The sequence below is a fragment of the Poecilia latipinna genome, unplaced genomic scaffold, assembly GCF_001443285.1.
Source record: "Poecilia latipinna isolate Pla-1442-1.1 unplaced genomic scaffold, P_latipinna-1.0 Scaffold1209, whole genome shotgun sequence".
Lineage (NCBI taxonomy): Eukaryota > Metazoa > Chordata > Actinopteri > Cyprinodontiformes > Poeciliidae > Poecilia > Poecilia latipinna.
In genome coordinates this window covers 182,262-195,072 of record NW_015113825.1, presented here as the reverse complement: position 1 = coordinate 195,072, position 12,811 = coordinate 182,262, and the positions used below count along the sequence as shown (strand labels likewise).

The following is a 12,811-nucleotide window of genomic DNA, read 5'->3' as shown; positions in this document are numbered from 1 at the left end:
AAATAATGACACTTCTAATGGACTTTTAATGCAAATTTTAATAGAACTTTGATTTAAAAGGGTCATTATTGACCAAATAAAGGTTGACACGTTTAATAGACTCTTAATACAACTTTTAAAGCAACTTTGCATTAGAAGTGTCATTATTCATACTTTTATAAACATTCAAGAAGGCTCCTTTGAGTTCATAACACGTGTTATGTCATGTTTTTGATCGTGTCATGCCAGTCTTATGCACACCCCTTCAAAGAAAGTGTTAGCAAATATTTTTACTTCATTTTGTAACATTGGTTTTAATCAGTACTTACGAATATCATCTTCATGATAGATGACGGAGTGGAATGGCACATTGCTGCGCTCCAGATACCTCTCTGAGGGTTCGACGTAAAACGTCCCTTGGTGTGTTTTAATGAATCCCTCAAAGCGCCCGTCCACCACCGAGCCGTGAGTCAGAGTCCCCTGTTCACCTGCCAAACAAAGGAAATCTAGATCACGTCCTGTTAATCTGAGTTATAAACAATAAATGCAAGAATCCTAATCAACAGCTACATTTTTCATATCTCTGCTGCCTTCTCTCTTCAGAGTGACTATTCTTTTTAAGTGCAGCTTTTATTTACTTGCATTCATCTTTGCACCACCAAGTTTAAAACAACATAAAACTACAATTATTGTTTTGGTTCAACTCTAAGATGCCCCCAGTTGACGTTCCCAGGCACAAAAACATAATGGCATAAACTTCCCATTTCACCTTTTGTTTGCTAAAGACAATAAAAGCCCCTTTCCTAATGTTTGTGTGAACTTACAAGGAGACGTGCAGCAGGAAGGAGAGGAAAGGAAATTAAAATATGTTGGGGGATGGGATGGAAGAAAACTGGATTTACTCTACTCACTCGGTGTACCCGGCCAGGTCGAACCCAACCTGCTCATTTCCTTTTTGCCCTCAGTGAGTTCTCTAGCATCATCAGTCACCCGAAACCATTTTTTAACTGTTTTCTTCCTCCACTGTTTTGGGTGGGTGACTAATCCTTTTATCAAAGACAATCTTCTTCTTGAAACCAGACAATTACACAGATACTGGATAGGATTCCAGGTTTAATCAGCTTAAATGTTTTTCTAAATTTTGATTAATATTAGATGTAGTGTTTCTCCATGCTGCCTTCAGCTAAAGGTTAGATTTTTTTTAATTCAGGGGTGCAACTGGCAAAAAAGAAACAAAAAAACAACAACAAAGGAAATGTTTGAAAAATAATTATACTGATAGTTTAAGAGCCTTATTTGATTTTGATAAACAGTAAGACTTGTGGAGTTATTTACAATAAATCATTTAAAAGAAACAGACAATGAGGAAACTGTAAACAGGAAATGATGCAAGGAAAGCGCAGCCTTACCGAAGATTTCGCCACTGTAAATATGTGACGTGTCGATTGGTTCCTCTTGACCTGACACCTCAATGACGAGATCCGGAGAAAAGAGCTTTGTATCTCTCTTCAGCCGCAAGTTAAAATGTCTGAAGAGAAATAAAAAAGGAAAATTAGCTTCAGCAGTAAACATTAAGCATCCAAATTTAGATCACAAAATAAAGTATGTGCTGGAAAACACAGTGAAAGCCTCAGGGCTGCAGTCCACACACCCACAATGAAAGCTCTGTCACTTTGTTCTGCAGGCTGTTGCTTAAAGATTTTCTCTAGAACAGTGTTGTCAAAAGAACAGGATAAAAAAAGAAACTCATCGCTGGTGTAATCCCATATGAGCCACTAGCTTGCCAGAAACTTGCAGCGATGCTTGAAACTCTTCAAACGACGAGAAACATCCCTGCTTAGTACAATTCTTATGCAATCACACGTCTGTGAAGGTTCTTCCACATGACTCAACTCTGAATCACCACTGCTTCTTACTCACTGACACCCTGAGTTCAACCATTTTGGCTTCATCATGTTGGTAAAATGGGGGCAATTTAATATCTATGTTTCTCCCCCATTATATTTGTTTGTTTGTTCAGAGATTATAACTTAGTCGTGCTTCGATGCAGTTGGCAGTGCTGCAGGCTAAATAATGAGTCCTCTGTAAGAAGTAGCAATGAGTTCTGACCAACAGGTTTTACAGAGAGCAGCTCTGACATTACCACATGTTAGTCATTTTATCTCATTCAGTTTTTTGTTACAAAGCCACATATTTGCTTGGAAAATCCACTGCCCTGATTTCTACTCAGCATCAGACACTGATTAGTAAAAGTCAAGTTTCTAAACTAGCAGCCAGGCCTGAAATCAGCTTAACACGCCAATATATTAAATATCTGCTGCTGTTGTATCAACCTTCCAGACCGCTCAGGTCTTCTGGTTCTGCTCTGCATCCCCAGAACCAAAGATGGATAAGCAGCATTCAGCTTATATGCACCACAAATCTGGAACAAACTTCTAGAAAAACTGCAAAACTGCTGAAACACTAAGTGTCTTTAAATCTAGACTAAAACCCCTCCTGTTTCTAGTTGCCTTTGAAGCATAATCGGTTAAGAATTTAACAATGGCGCCTGACTAAATGTCATATTTCAATTGTTGATTCTATGCTGCATGACTTTGTGTTTTTTGTGTTCTAGTGATGTAAAGCATTTTGAAATGCCTTGTTACTTAAATGCGTTGTGCAAATAAAATTTGATTGATTTATTGAAAATAGATTTTTCTAAATGTGAACAGGGATATAACTGAAAGTCTAGCAGAGTTACAAAGTAAACAGCGTTTTGAGGGTCAGACAGAGAGCAGGATTTCCCTCTGCAGGATGAATCTTTGACCTGTCCAAACATTCACATGTTCCTCATCATTCACCCCCGTTTCCACCACCTTGCAGGCAGGTTTGGTTTTATTTTCTCATACATAAAACATTACTAATTAGAATGTTAATATTAATCATATCTTTTTTTTACATCCACATTGTGAACAGCTGGCAAGCTGCTGCCTGCTGAATGTTAAACTCTAAATAGGTTTTTAAATAAAATGTGCAGCTCAGTCCTGAACTGAAAAAAATAAATAAATAAATAAAAATACAGCATAAAATAATAGCAGAAAAAGTAGGGAGTGAGTTTGTGTTCCATTTTCTCGCAATTACAGACATATATGAAATGTCAAAGATGTTTTCATCTGCATGTGACCATAATGCACACCATTGAACACGTAAACACAAACAGAAACCAACAACAAAAGGTCAACATTGCTGCCAAACTAGGTTAATATAACTGGTAATTCTACAAATGAAGTCAAAGATTAAATCAAATGCATGTTTTCTTCAACATATTAAGCACAGCATGTCCAGTCTGTGCATTTAAAGACACTAATACAGAAGCACAGGTGAAGCTGTTTGCTCTCCAAGCGGGACACTGGTGTTATTTGTGGGAATGGGTGTGGCTACCACTGATAAAAAGAACAAACAGGAAACATGAAACAGCCAACTGTATCAAAGGTGACGTCTGTCACTGACGCCATGAATGAAAGCACATCCAAATTTTCCACAATAACAACAACCCAAATATTAAAACTGCTGCTGTTTAACATATACTTAATAACATATACTTAAAATAAATGGACTTTTTAATATTTTAGTTTTGATATGAGGCACCTGGTTTCTGGAATTAAAAAAATTATTTGGATACCAATGCGAAATGCGCATTGTGAAATATGCTATAAATCAATAACAATATATATAGCGAAAGACGTGATCATTATCACTGAATTCTCGACAAAAACGCACAGCATTCTGGGGGATGTAGGCATAGGAAAGGCTTTAGCTGTTCAACCTCTCAAGGTTGGTGGCATCAACTAACTCACTCTCTCACTATTTGGTTACCTAGCAACTCACTAGCTCTTTGGTTACCTAGCAACAACCTGATGAGTAACTTACGCAGCAGCGGTTTCAGGTTTCACCACAGTGCCGCAAAACCGCCTAAAGTGAAGGAAGAAAATGATCACCATATCTGATATGAAACTCTGGTATCGTGGTACATTTTTTTAGAAATATATTCTAGTTTCAATGAGCGAAAACCGAACCCTATAAAGAGTGTTTTAAACTTGAACATACAGGTGCTGGTCATAAAATTAGAATATTGTGATAAAGTTCATTATTTTCCATAATGTCATGATAAAAATTAAATTGTCATATATTTTAGATTCATTGCACACCAACTGAAATATTTCAGGTCTTTTATTGTTTTAATTTGATGATTTTGGCAAACAGCTCATGAAAACCCAAAATCCCTGTCTCAAAACATTAGAATATTATGAAAAGGTTCTCTGAACGAGCAATAAAAATCATCTGAATCAACAAAGTAACTCTAAACACCTGAAAAAGATTCCTGAGGCCTTTAAAAACTCCCAGCCTGGTTCATTACTCAAAACCGCAATCATGGGTCAGACTGCTGACCTGACTGCTGTCCAGAAGGCCATCACTGGATGGCCTTCAGGACATCCAGTGATGTCCTGAAGGCCATCACTTCAGGACAGTGAAGTGATGCTTCTCTGACCACTGAACAACCACTGTTGTTCAGTGGTCCAAAGTACTTTTTTCGGATGAAAGCAAACTTTGCATGTCATTCGGAAATCAAAGTGCCAGACTCTGGAGGAAGACTGAGGAGAAGGAAATGCCAAAATGCCAGAAGTCCAGTGTCAAGTACCCACAGTCAGTGATGGTCTGGTTGCCATGTCAGCTGCTGGTGTTGGTCCACTGGGTTTTATCAAGGGCAGGATCAATGCAGCAGCTATAAGAAGATTTTGGAGCACTTCATGCTTCCATCTGCTGAAAAGTTTTATGGAGATGAAAATTTAATTTGGTCTGGAATCGGCCCTTCTCCACAATCTTCCTCAGGGTCCGGTCACCTCTTCTCGTTGTGTAGCGTGAATGGCTGAAACTTAGCTTATTGTGCAATGAGCAAGATATTTAAATGACATAATAATATCTACATTTTTTGATATTTTAAACTGCATTGGTACATGTTGGACAATCTTTTCTTTCCCAGAAAGGAGCAACATAAAGCAGACAAAGGATCCAAATTTCCGCAGCAGATTAGGAAGATTTCAGCGAGGAAGGGTGGGTGTGTGTGTGTGTGTGTGTTTTGAATTGAACTGACCTCCCATGAGCATGGAAATCCAAGTGAATCATCTGGTCTTGCGGATGAAGGGCCCTTTTGGCTCTCTGATGGCTGCTGTGCAGAGCTTCTGTGTCATACGACAAACCCTCATAATGGTGAATATATTTGTTCAACGGCTTTTCAAACTGGCCTGAAAGACAATTCAACGACACAATGAGACAAACTTTGTTTTTAAAAAGGCAGATGCAATATAATTTCTCTGATTTCTGGAACAAAACAAAACCTTTGAATGAGCAGTCATCAAATGAGTCATGCTAGAAAATTTCAGGAATGTCTCCAAAACTGAGCAGGGTAAAGCTGTCACTCTCAGTGTAAAAGGCTTATTCATCTTAACGCCTCAAACCCACAGAGTTCTTCCAGCCATCTTTCTTTCTAACCGCTTCCTTTGTTCTTTTATCAAAAACACAGAGTCCTCAGTTTAACACAAGGGGAGCAGAGCGCATGATGCGCATCAGGTGACTGGGGCTCTGTTTCCACAGAACAGCAGGTCTCAATGCCAGTGAATGAAACTGCTGAAGGCTGCTGAAGTAGTAAGCAGCTCCATTCCAAGGAAACACTGGATGCCATTTAAATACTGGTCTCTGTTGGTGTTGTCACGGCAGTTTTCAAAATAATGGCATCAGAGTTGACAATTTATTATTAAGCAGAGAGCTTTAATTATTGATTTATCTCCATTAACCTTCATGAAAGTGTTAAAGTGCAAAACACAAATGGTGGAATAAACAGATGACGATTAATGTTATTATTCTCAATAAAACCAATTGATTGAAAACACTAGAGGAACCAAAGAAGCAATATATAAATGCACCGATCAGGATTGAAGTACCAATTTCTGGTTTGCTTCAACAGAAAATGAAGAAATAACATTATCCCCATTTATTAATTAATTTATTCTTTTTGGTTTTAATGACAAAGTGCATACATGAACCAATGTTTGCTGGTATTTACCTTTGTGGGGAGGATCAGATCTTTTTTTATGTATTAGTAAATTTCACTCCTTTTCTTTTATGTTGCTGCTTTTGTAGTTCATTAAATGCAGCTGTTAAAAAAAAACAACAAAATGGTACATGACTGAGTGAGTCAAACTTATCACAACCGGCTAAACTATGAGGAAACATGACTTATTTCTGTCATGCTCACACAGTATTCTGATAAAAACCAAAAAACACTATGCAGGTGTGTTTATCGGAAATATTTAAAGTTATATTTAGTGCCTTACTTTTATAGTGGCAAAGCACAATAAAAGTAAGAAAATGAAGTTCAGAGACATTTGGTCTGAAACGCCAAATGTTTTTATTTCCCCACTCCACTGATTTGCTCTGTCAAACTGAACTGCAATGGAGTGGGAGTCATAACTCCCCAAACAGGGAGGGAGAGGCTGTACCAGGCTAGCAGCAACTTGTTCATGCTGCACACATAGGAAACAGCAACAATCTGCCACGTTCATCTAACTTCTAAAATGACAAGAATGTAAACAAACTAAGACAGGCTTAGGGATGCCTGGACAGGATTACAGTGAGTATTTTTCTAATCAAGGAATGTAAATTTGGTACTAAAATAAATACCGCTATCCCAGACTGCAAGATCTCCTCTCAGGAGGATGTGGAAACTTTACTGATGTTTAATATTGACAGTGAGTAGCCTTTACATGGTCTAACACAGCAATTTGTTTAATAAAAAGGGAAGAAGGGGATTTTTGTCCACATTCAGTAAATAAAACTTTTCTATAGCCATAAAACCCAAATCATCCTCTTAAAAGGATAATAAATCCTTTTATAAAGCATAATAAATGACTGTATTTGTTTTATGGTTATATTTAAGAAACACTGGTTTATTTCTACTTTGAGGTTTAGGAACAAAGACAAAAAAAAAACTATTACAGCAAAGCAAATCCGCCTGACTTTTATGCAGTTTTCTGCCTTCAGCTTCTATAACACAGAGCTGCTGTTAAGATCCTGGATAATTACACTTATTTTAGATGTTTTATTCTATCTTTTTATTTTTTACAATAATTTTTTTTAAAGCATGTACTATTAGTTAAACAACAAAATTTAATAAACAAATGCATTGAAAGAAAAATTCTATCTTTATGTTAAATAAAAAAAGAATGTAGTTTGCAGCAGTTTCTTAAAATCCTCAAAATGGTCATGAAACGTCATCGACGATTAGCCAAAATGAACCTCTTGTCTCATTTAGTTTGCTTAGAATCAGCTGTACATCAGAAACCACTGATAAAGATCTGCTTGGCACATTCACACAATATTTGCATCTTCACAAAAACATGCCACAGTTGAGTTATTTGAAGTCTCTGTGGGTGTTCAAGCACAAACCTGGTCAAAATAATAACACTTCTGTTTTTTTGTTCTGTAACAGCCCAGCCTCACTCCTAACTTTTTACACAAGGATTAATGGACAGTAATTAATACTAAAGAAGTAATTCAAACATTTTTTTTTTTACAGTTTCACTGCTGCTGCACATCTTGAGGATTGCAGAGCAAAGTGTTTTGAGTGCTGTTGCAAAGAGCAGCTTTTGACAGAAAGGAAACTGTTTTGCTGACAAGAAGCGAGGAAGTGGTAACAGCATGGATTCAACTCTTCTGGGCTTTGCAGGCGAGTTGATTGTTTGACAACAAAAACATCATATAACTGGCAACTCCAAGGTCTACACTTAACTATGGATTTAGCTGTGCATCCCACAGTGGAGAACAAACAAACCTGAGGTTTAGTTGTAACCAGGAAAAACCAAATCCTTAACTAAATACTCTTGAGGATCAACAACAATGAAAACAAATCTTAAACTGAAAAAAGCCTGGCTCACATCAACAAAATTATGCCAGACAAATAACCAAGCAGGACTTAACAAAGCAAAGCTGGGCTGGAGTACAGGAACTTCATGCCATCACAATGTGGTTTGTGAAAGCACCAGTGTGGTGAAGCTGTTGGACTCAGTCTGCTATTGTTTTGAAACTGACTGGTCCAAGTTGTCTGCTCTGATTTTATGCCAACATTGACACAAATCGACACAGTTGCTGCAGATGATTTATATCACCTCCTTCTGCTGCTATTCTTTAGACATAGAAAGTCCTGCTAAGAAATTTGAAAAGGATCCTGTAGAAATTATGAGAGTTGACCCTCGCCTACTCACAACTTAATATTTATAATTTTTTCTGCAAAACATAACTCCAAATTATTTGTGATTTATCCTTAGAGCATATCTTAAACATCAGACAGAGACATTCATTTTCCTTTGTCCTGATTGGCTCTGCCCTGAAGAGCAGCAGTAGTGCCACTGTGCGTATGAATGCATATTAAAACAGGTGGTATTATGTATTTTCCAGGCACATACTTCCATTTCATATCACAAAGAAACTATGTTACCTTCAGTTGCTATGAAAATTCTGTAAAAATCAGCATTTCCAACTTGACTGTGCAATTTAACTTCTTGAAATTGGGCCTCTGTCTCTTAAAGAAACTCATGCTCTGACTTTCTGCTTTCAGCACATCATCACAATTCTTCTCCATTTTAGTTTACAGCTGTTCTTAGGAAATGAGAAGCATCTCATCTCCTGTGCATCTCAGCAGATGCACAGTTCCATCAGTTGATTGCCAATTGCTGTTGCCGCTAGTCTGAAGGAGCTGAGTGAGGGAGACATGGAGGGAGGGCTGCTCTGTGAGGCAGAGGCTTGGCTAGAGACCACAGCTCCAAGGAGGATCTTCGTGAGGGAAAATGTTTGTGGATCCTCTGGTTCAAATAGGAGATTGAAGGATTTCTCAAACATCAATGAAAGAATCAGAGTAACACTCTAGGTATGTTTAAGTGTACCACTTTTTTACCCTTTAAGGTATATTTGGTGTTTAAACAACTAAAATATTCACCTAAAAGTAATCTTAGAGGAGGTCTAAAGTATCCAAGTACAGATTGTACATACGGATTTAAGTTCCTCATTTGCTGTATTCCCTTTTTCATGCTTATTGTCTTTACTCTGTTTTATTTGTGTAATATATGGCTGACTTCCGGTTTTTGATTTGATGCTTTTACTTTGATAAGATAACTTCCGCTGTATATATTATGGAATGGCAGCTTAACGATAGAAAGGACCGGGAGAAAGGTTGGAACAACGTTAACTGTATCTTATTAGCGGCCCATTTGATAGAGGCACAAGGTATGTTAATTTTGTAAAAAAAAAAAAAAAAAAAAAAAAAATTTTTTTAATTTTGGTTGGTTGAAATTGTGAATTTGTTTTATTGTATGCAAACACTAGGGTATAGATTTTGAATTAGAGTTGACATTTTTAGTCGTGAATGTTATTGTTAGTTCAAACGTTATGGTTGTAAGAGAGTGGTTTTGTACCTTATACTGCCTTTTTCTTGTGTGTTTGTACATCCAGCTCCTCCTTCAGTGAAACTCGGGGTTTATTTCTAATGAACCTCACTGTTCATCAGTAAAGCCTAAATCCTTCATTTGGGGGAGGAGGAGGTCTGCTACACATATGTTCAGCCATCACATAACTAATTATGTGATGGCTGATTAATTATGTGATTTCCTTTTCTGCCATTTGCTATAAATTCTCAACAAAACTTACAGCAGCTTTAATCCAGATTGTACATGAACCCCCTCCTCTCTGACGTCAGCAGCAGTGAACGTGTGTGGTTGTGTGTGGGCCTTTAACGCAGCTATGTTGGGCTCAGCCATCTTGGATTTCATAAAGCACTTCCAGGGTGATATTAAGGTGTCTTTTTGTCGTTTCAATGTATTTTGTGAGATGACTGAAGTGAGCCAGCCTCTATTCTGCTGCTGACTCAACAGTGGAGGACATCACAGCCCACATCAGCTGACTCGTATAAGGGCAAGCAGGCTTTTTGGTGGAGGAAGCGATGTAGGGATGACATATGGTTTGTGCAACCACCCACTCACTGGTTCTTTTGTGACAGAGGCTATTAGTTGGCTCTGTCCAGATTACTGTGTGAGAAAAAAGATGCCAGGTAGAACTTCCTTTTACTCCCTAAAGACAATGGGTTATTAAAGTTTTTCACCCCCCAAAAAGTGCTTAAGTGTTATTTAAAGCTGCTGAATCTACTGTAATCAGAAGAGAGAAGAGTCATCTATCTCCTATCCTTTCCCTGTAATTTTTACTTAATTAGCTACCTGTCTGTGCCTGTTTGTTAATGGGCAGACTTCTTCCTGAAGATCATAAAACTTTACTTCATCCCTTTCAAATCACATTGAACTGAGTGTGAATATCTAATTTAATCAAACATTTTTCATGGTGTATGAACAATTATCTCATCTTGAAAGTGAACAAGACAAAAGAAAGGATTGTAGATTTCCAGAGAAACATTATCCATTATCTATTGTCATACAACAATGTCTTCAGTGAGAGGCTTCTTCAACCACTGCAACACAGACGTCTACAGGACACCCTGTAGCTGTCTACCACAACTTCTTGAAGAACCTTGAAAAATATGAGTTGCAACAAAGTATTTTTGAATTTAACTGAAACATGACAAATTTCTAAATAAGCTAAACATAGTTGTATTATATTTTAATTTAATTTGTAAACTTGTAAATTAAGTTGTATTAATTTAATTTAAAAAGTGTAAATACGTTTTTCTTTGAAACTGTACTATGAAATGAAATTTGACCTATTTTTATGTTTTCACTTCTGTCTGCTCATACTTGAGATTTTGGAAATAAATTCAAACAGTGTTTTTCTACCCCAGAGCCACATTCACACAATCAGTGCGCATTTGTGAGCGCATGTGACACAATGAAGTTGGAATCAAACCCACAACGTTCAGATTAAAAGACAACTACACCTCCCAATAAGTCACCGATAAGCAAATACATAAACAATAAAGGTCTTGTTTTATTTATTTATGCAGGAGTTTGCCATATATATGTATATTTAACATTAATAATATTCTTTAATTATTACATTAATCAAAGAGAGTTGCATTATTTGTGAGTGGCAGCCCACAATGTCACCAGTTTAAGACCAAATGCTGAGATATCCGACACTTTTCTAACTAACTAACTAACTAACTAACTAACTAACTAACTAACTAACTAACTAACTAACTAACAGTGTTTCCCAACCCAGGTCTTTGTGACACACTGTCCTGGATATCTTAGATGTTTCCCTGATTTAACACACCGTTGCGCAAAAACCAGTTAACCAGCCATAAACTGAAACATGTAAAGCACCCCAGGCAGTGTGCCTTGAGGAGCTGGGTTGGCAAACATTGTACTGACAGATGCAATTAGAAGTACTTTTATTCCCGTAAGCCTCTGATAAAGACTAGAGACATGTGCTTTGATCAATAAATGGGAAAACCTTGTAAATCCTTCACTTTCTGCTGGTTCTAATACCTGATCAAAACACATGAAGCACATTTTTTCTCCTTTCTGCATCAGACAAAAACTGGTACTGGCAGGTCTGACTTACAAAACATCTAAAATTACAATCAGCCAGGGAAAAACATAAATGACGTTGTCCATAAAGACAATGTCATACGAATCAAAGTTATGCAATTATTATCAATGGGCAGAGAAAACTTTAGGTTCGGTTTATTTTGAAGACTTTCAACACTTAGATTTTTTTCAGATCTTGAAACAAAGGTTGTCCCACTGGATTTACTTTAAATAGTGGCTTTCAAATGCACAATACAATGCTTACAAGTGAAACTGCTTACCTTAGTAGATTAAACTGAGTTGATATCTACAGAAACTGAATTAGCTGCATGATCTGGGGAGAAACTACAAAATAGCTGTTCATTTACCTTTGAACAGCTTTGTCTTTTGTAGATGTAACTATGAGGTGTCAGTGTAAGTAACGAGTTGGGCTAAGTTTAGAGAACGTTTTTGCAATATTTCCAGCAGTAGTGAATGTTTCCTCCTGCTGTGTGTGTAATTTTGGCTAACTGTCCGCCCTAGGAGTTCCTGTTCCAACACGAGTTTTTCCACTCAAGAACTGTCAAAAAGCTTCTATTTACCTTGTGTGTGTCGGGTTTAACTATTCAACCTGACACCAAAGCTAATTTTGTCACGCTTCGAACTGTCTCATGTTCTGGCAGTACTCTTTAACATGAACATTAGCCACCTAGCTAGCAAGTTAGAAAGCCAGAGTACAACTGTTTGATCCGATTAGCGCTATCACTGAACACTTTCCCCGTGTGAGTGAATGGAAAACTTACCTCTAACATCCCGTAGGTAGCAAAAAATGACAAATAATTTGAAAAATATCATATCCGACCGCCGTTTAGTTCTAATGAACTAAGCTAAAATACACATAAAATCCGTAAAGTCCCTCTCGTTTCGCTGTGTTTTCACTCGGAGCCTATCGTCGCGCTCTTCCTAGTTCGCTCCCATAACAAACACCGGCGGCTTCGAAACGAACTCACAAGCAGACAGGCCCCCTCCCTTCCGGTGTGTACTGCCAAGAGAGCGTAGACACACCCATTCAGTTACCAAAGCACAACACGAAATCACCTCTAAACAACAATTTACTTTACCGTAGGATGGTAAAACGCTGTCTCAATCCTCTACAGCGACTCCAACACCCGGCGTTATTGTTCATGTCAAGTTTTTTTGCCTCCATTTACATTTGCTTTCTTATGAAAAAAAAAAAGACTTCCGGGTTCACTGACTGGACATTTCAATGTACTCTTTTGAGGGGAGGG

General features: G+C 37.5%; 1 protein-coding gene across 1 annotated transcript; it reads right to left on the bottom strand.

The window, feature by feature from the left end:
* Window positions 1–270: 270 nt before the first annotated feature.
* Window positions 271–12,592, bottom strand: LOC106960655 (disintegrin and metalloproteinase domain-containing protein 10-like). The gene is made up of 4 exons (XM_015053861.1): window positions 12,326–12,592; window positions 5,111–5,261; window positions 1,389–1,507; window positions 271–467 (listed from the first exon to the last, which is right to left on the bottom strand). Exons 1-4 carry the CDS (start codon window positions 12,375–12,377, stop codon window positions 298–300), a joined length of 492 nt encoding a protein of 163 aa, XP_014909347.1. The 5' UTR covers window positions 12,378–12,592; the 3' UTR covers window positions 271–297.
* Between the last annotated feature and the right edge of the window lie 219 nt (window positions 12,593–12,811).

Bases quoted from the DNA above. Each gene is read 5' to 3' on its own strand.
- LOC106960655 (XM_015053861.1), bottom strand. From the start codon at position 12,377: ATGATATTTTTCAAATTATTTGTCATTTTTTGCTACCTACGGGATGTT. The intron at 5,262-12,325 runs GTAAGTTTTCCA...ATTGTCTTTCAG, and splicing joins CTACCTACGGGATGTTAGAG to GCCAGTTTGAAAAGCCGTTG. The intron at 1,508-5,110 runs GTCAGTTCAATT...ATTTCTCTTCAG, and splicing joins GATTTCCATGCTCATGGGAG to ACATTTTAACTTGCGGCTGA.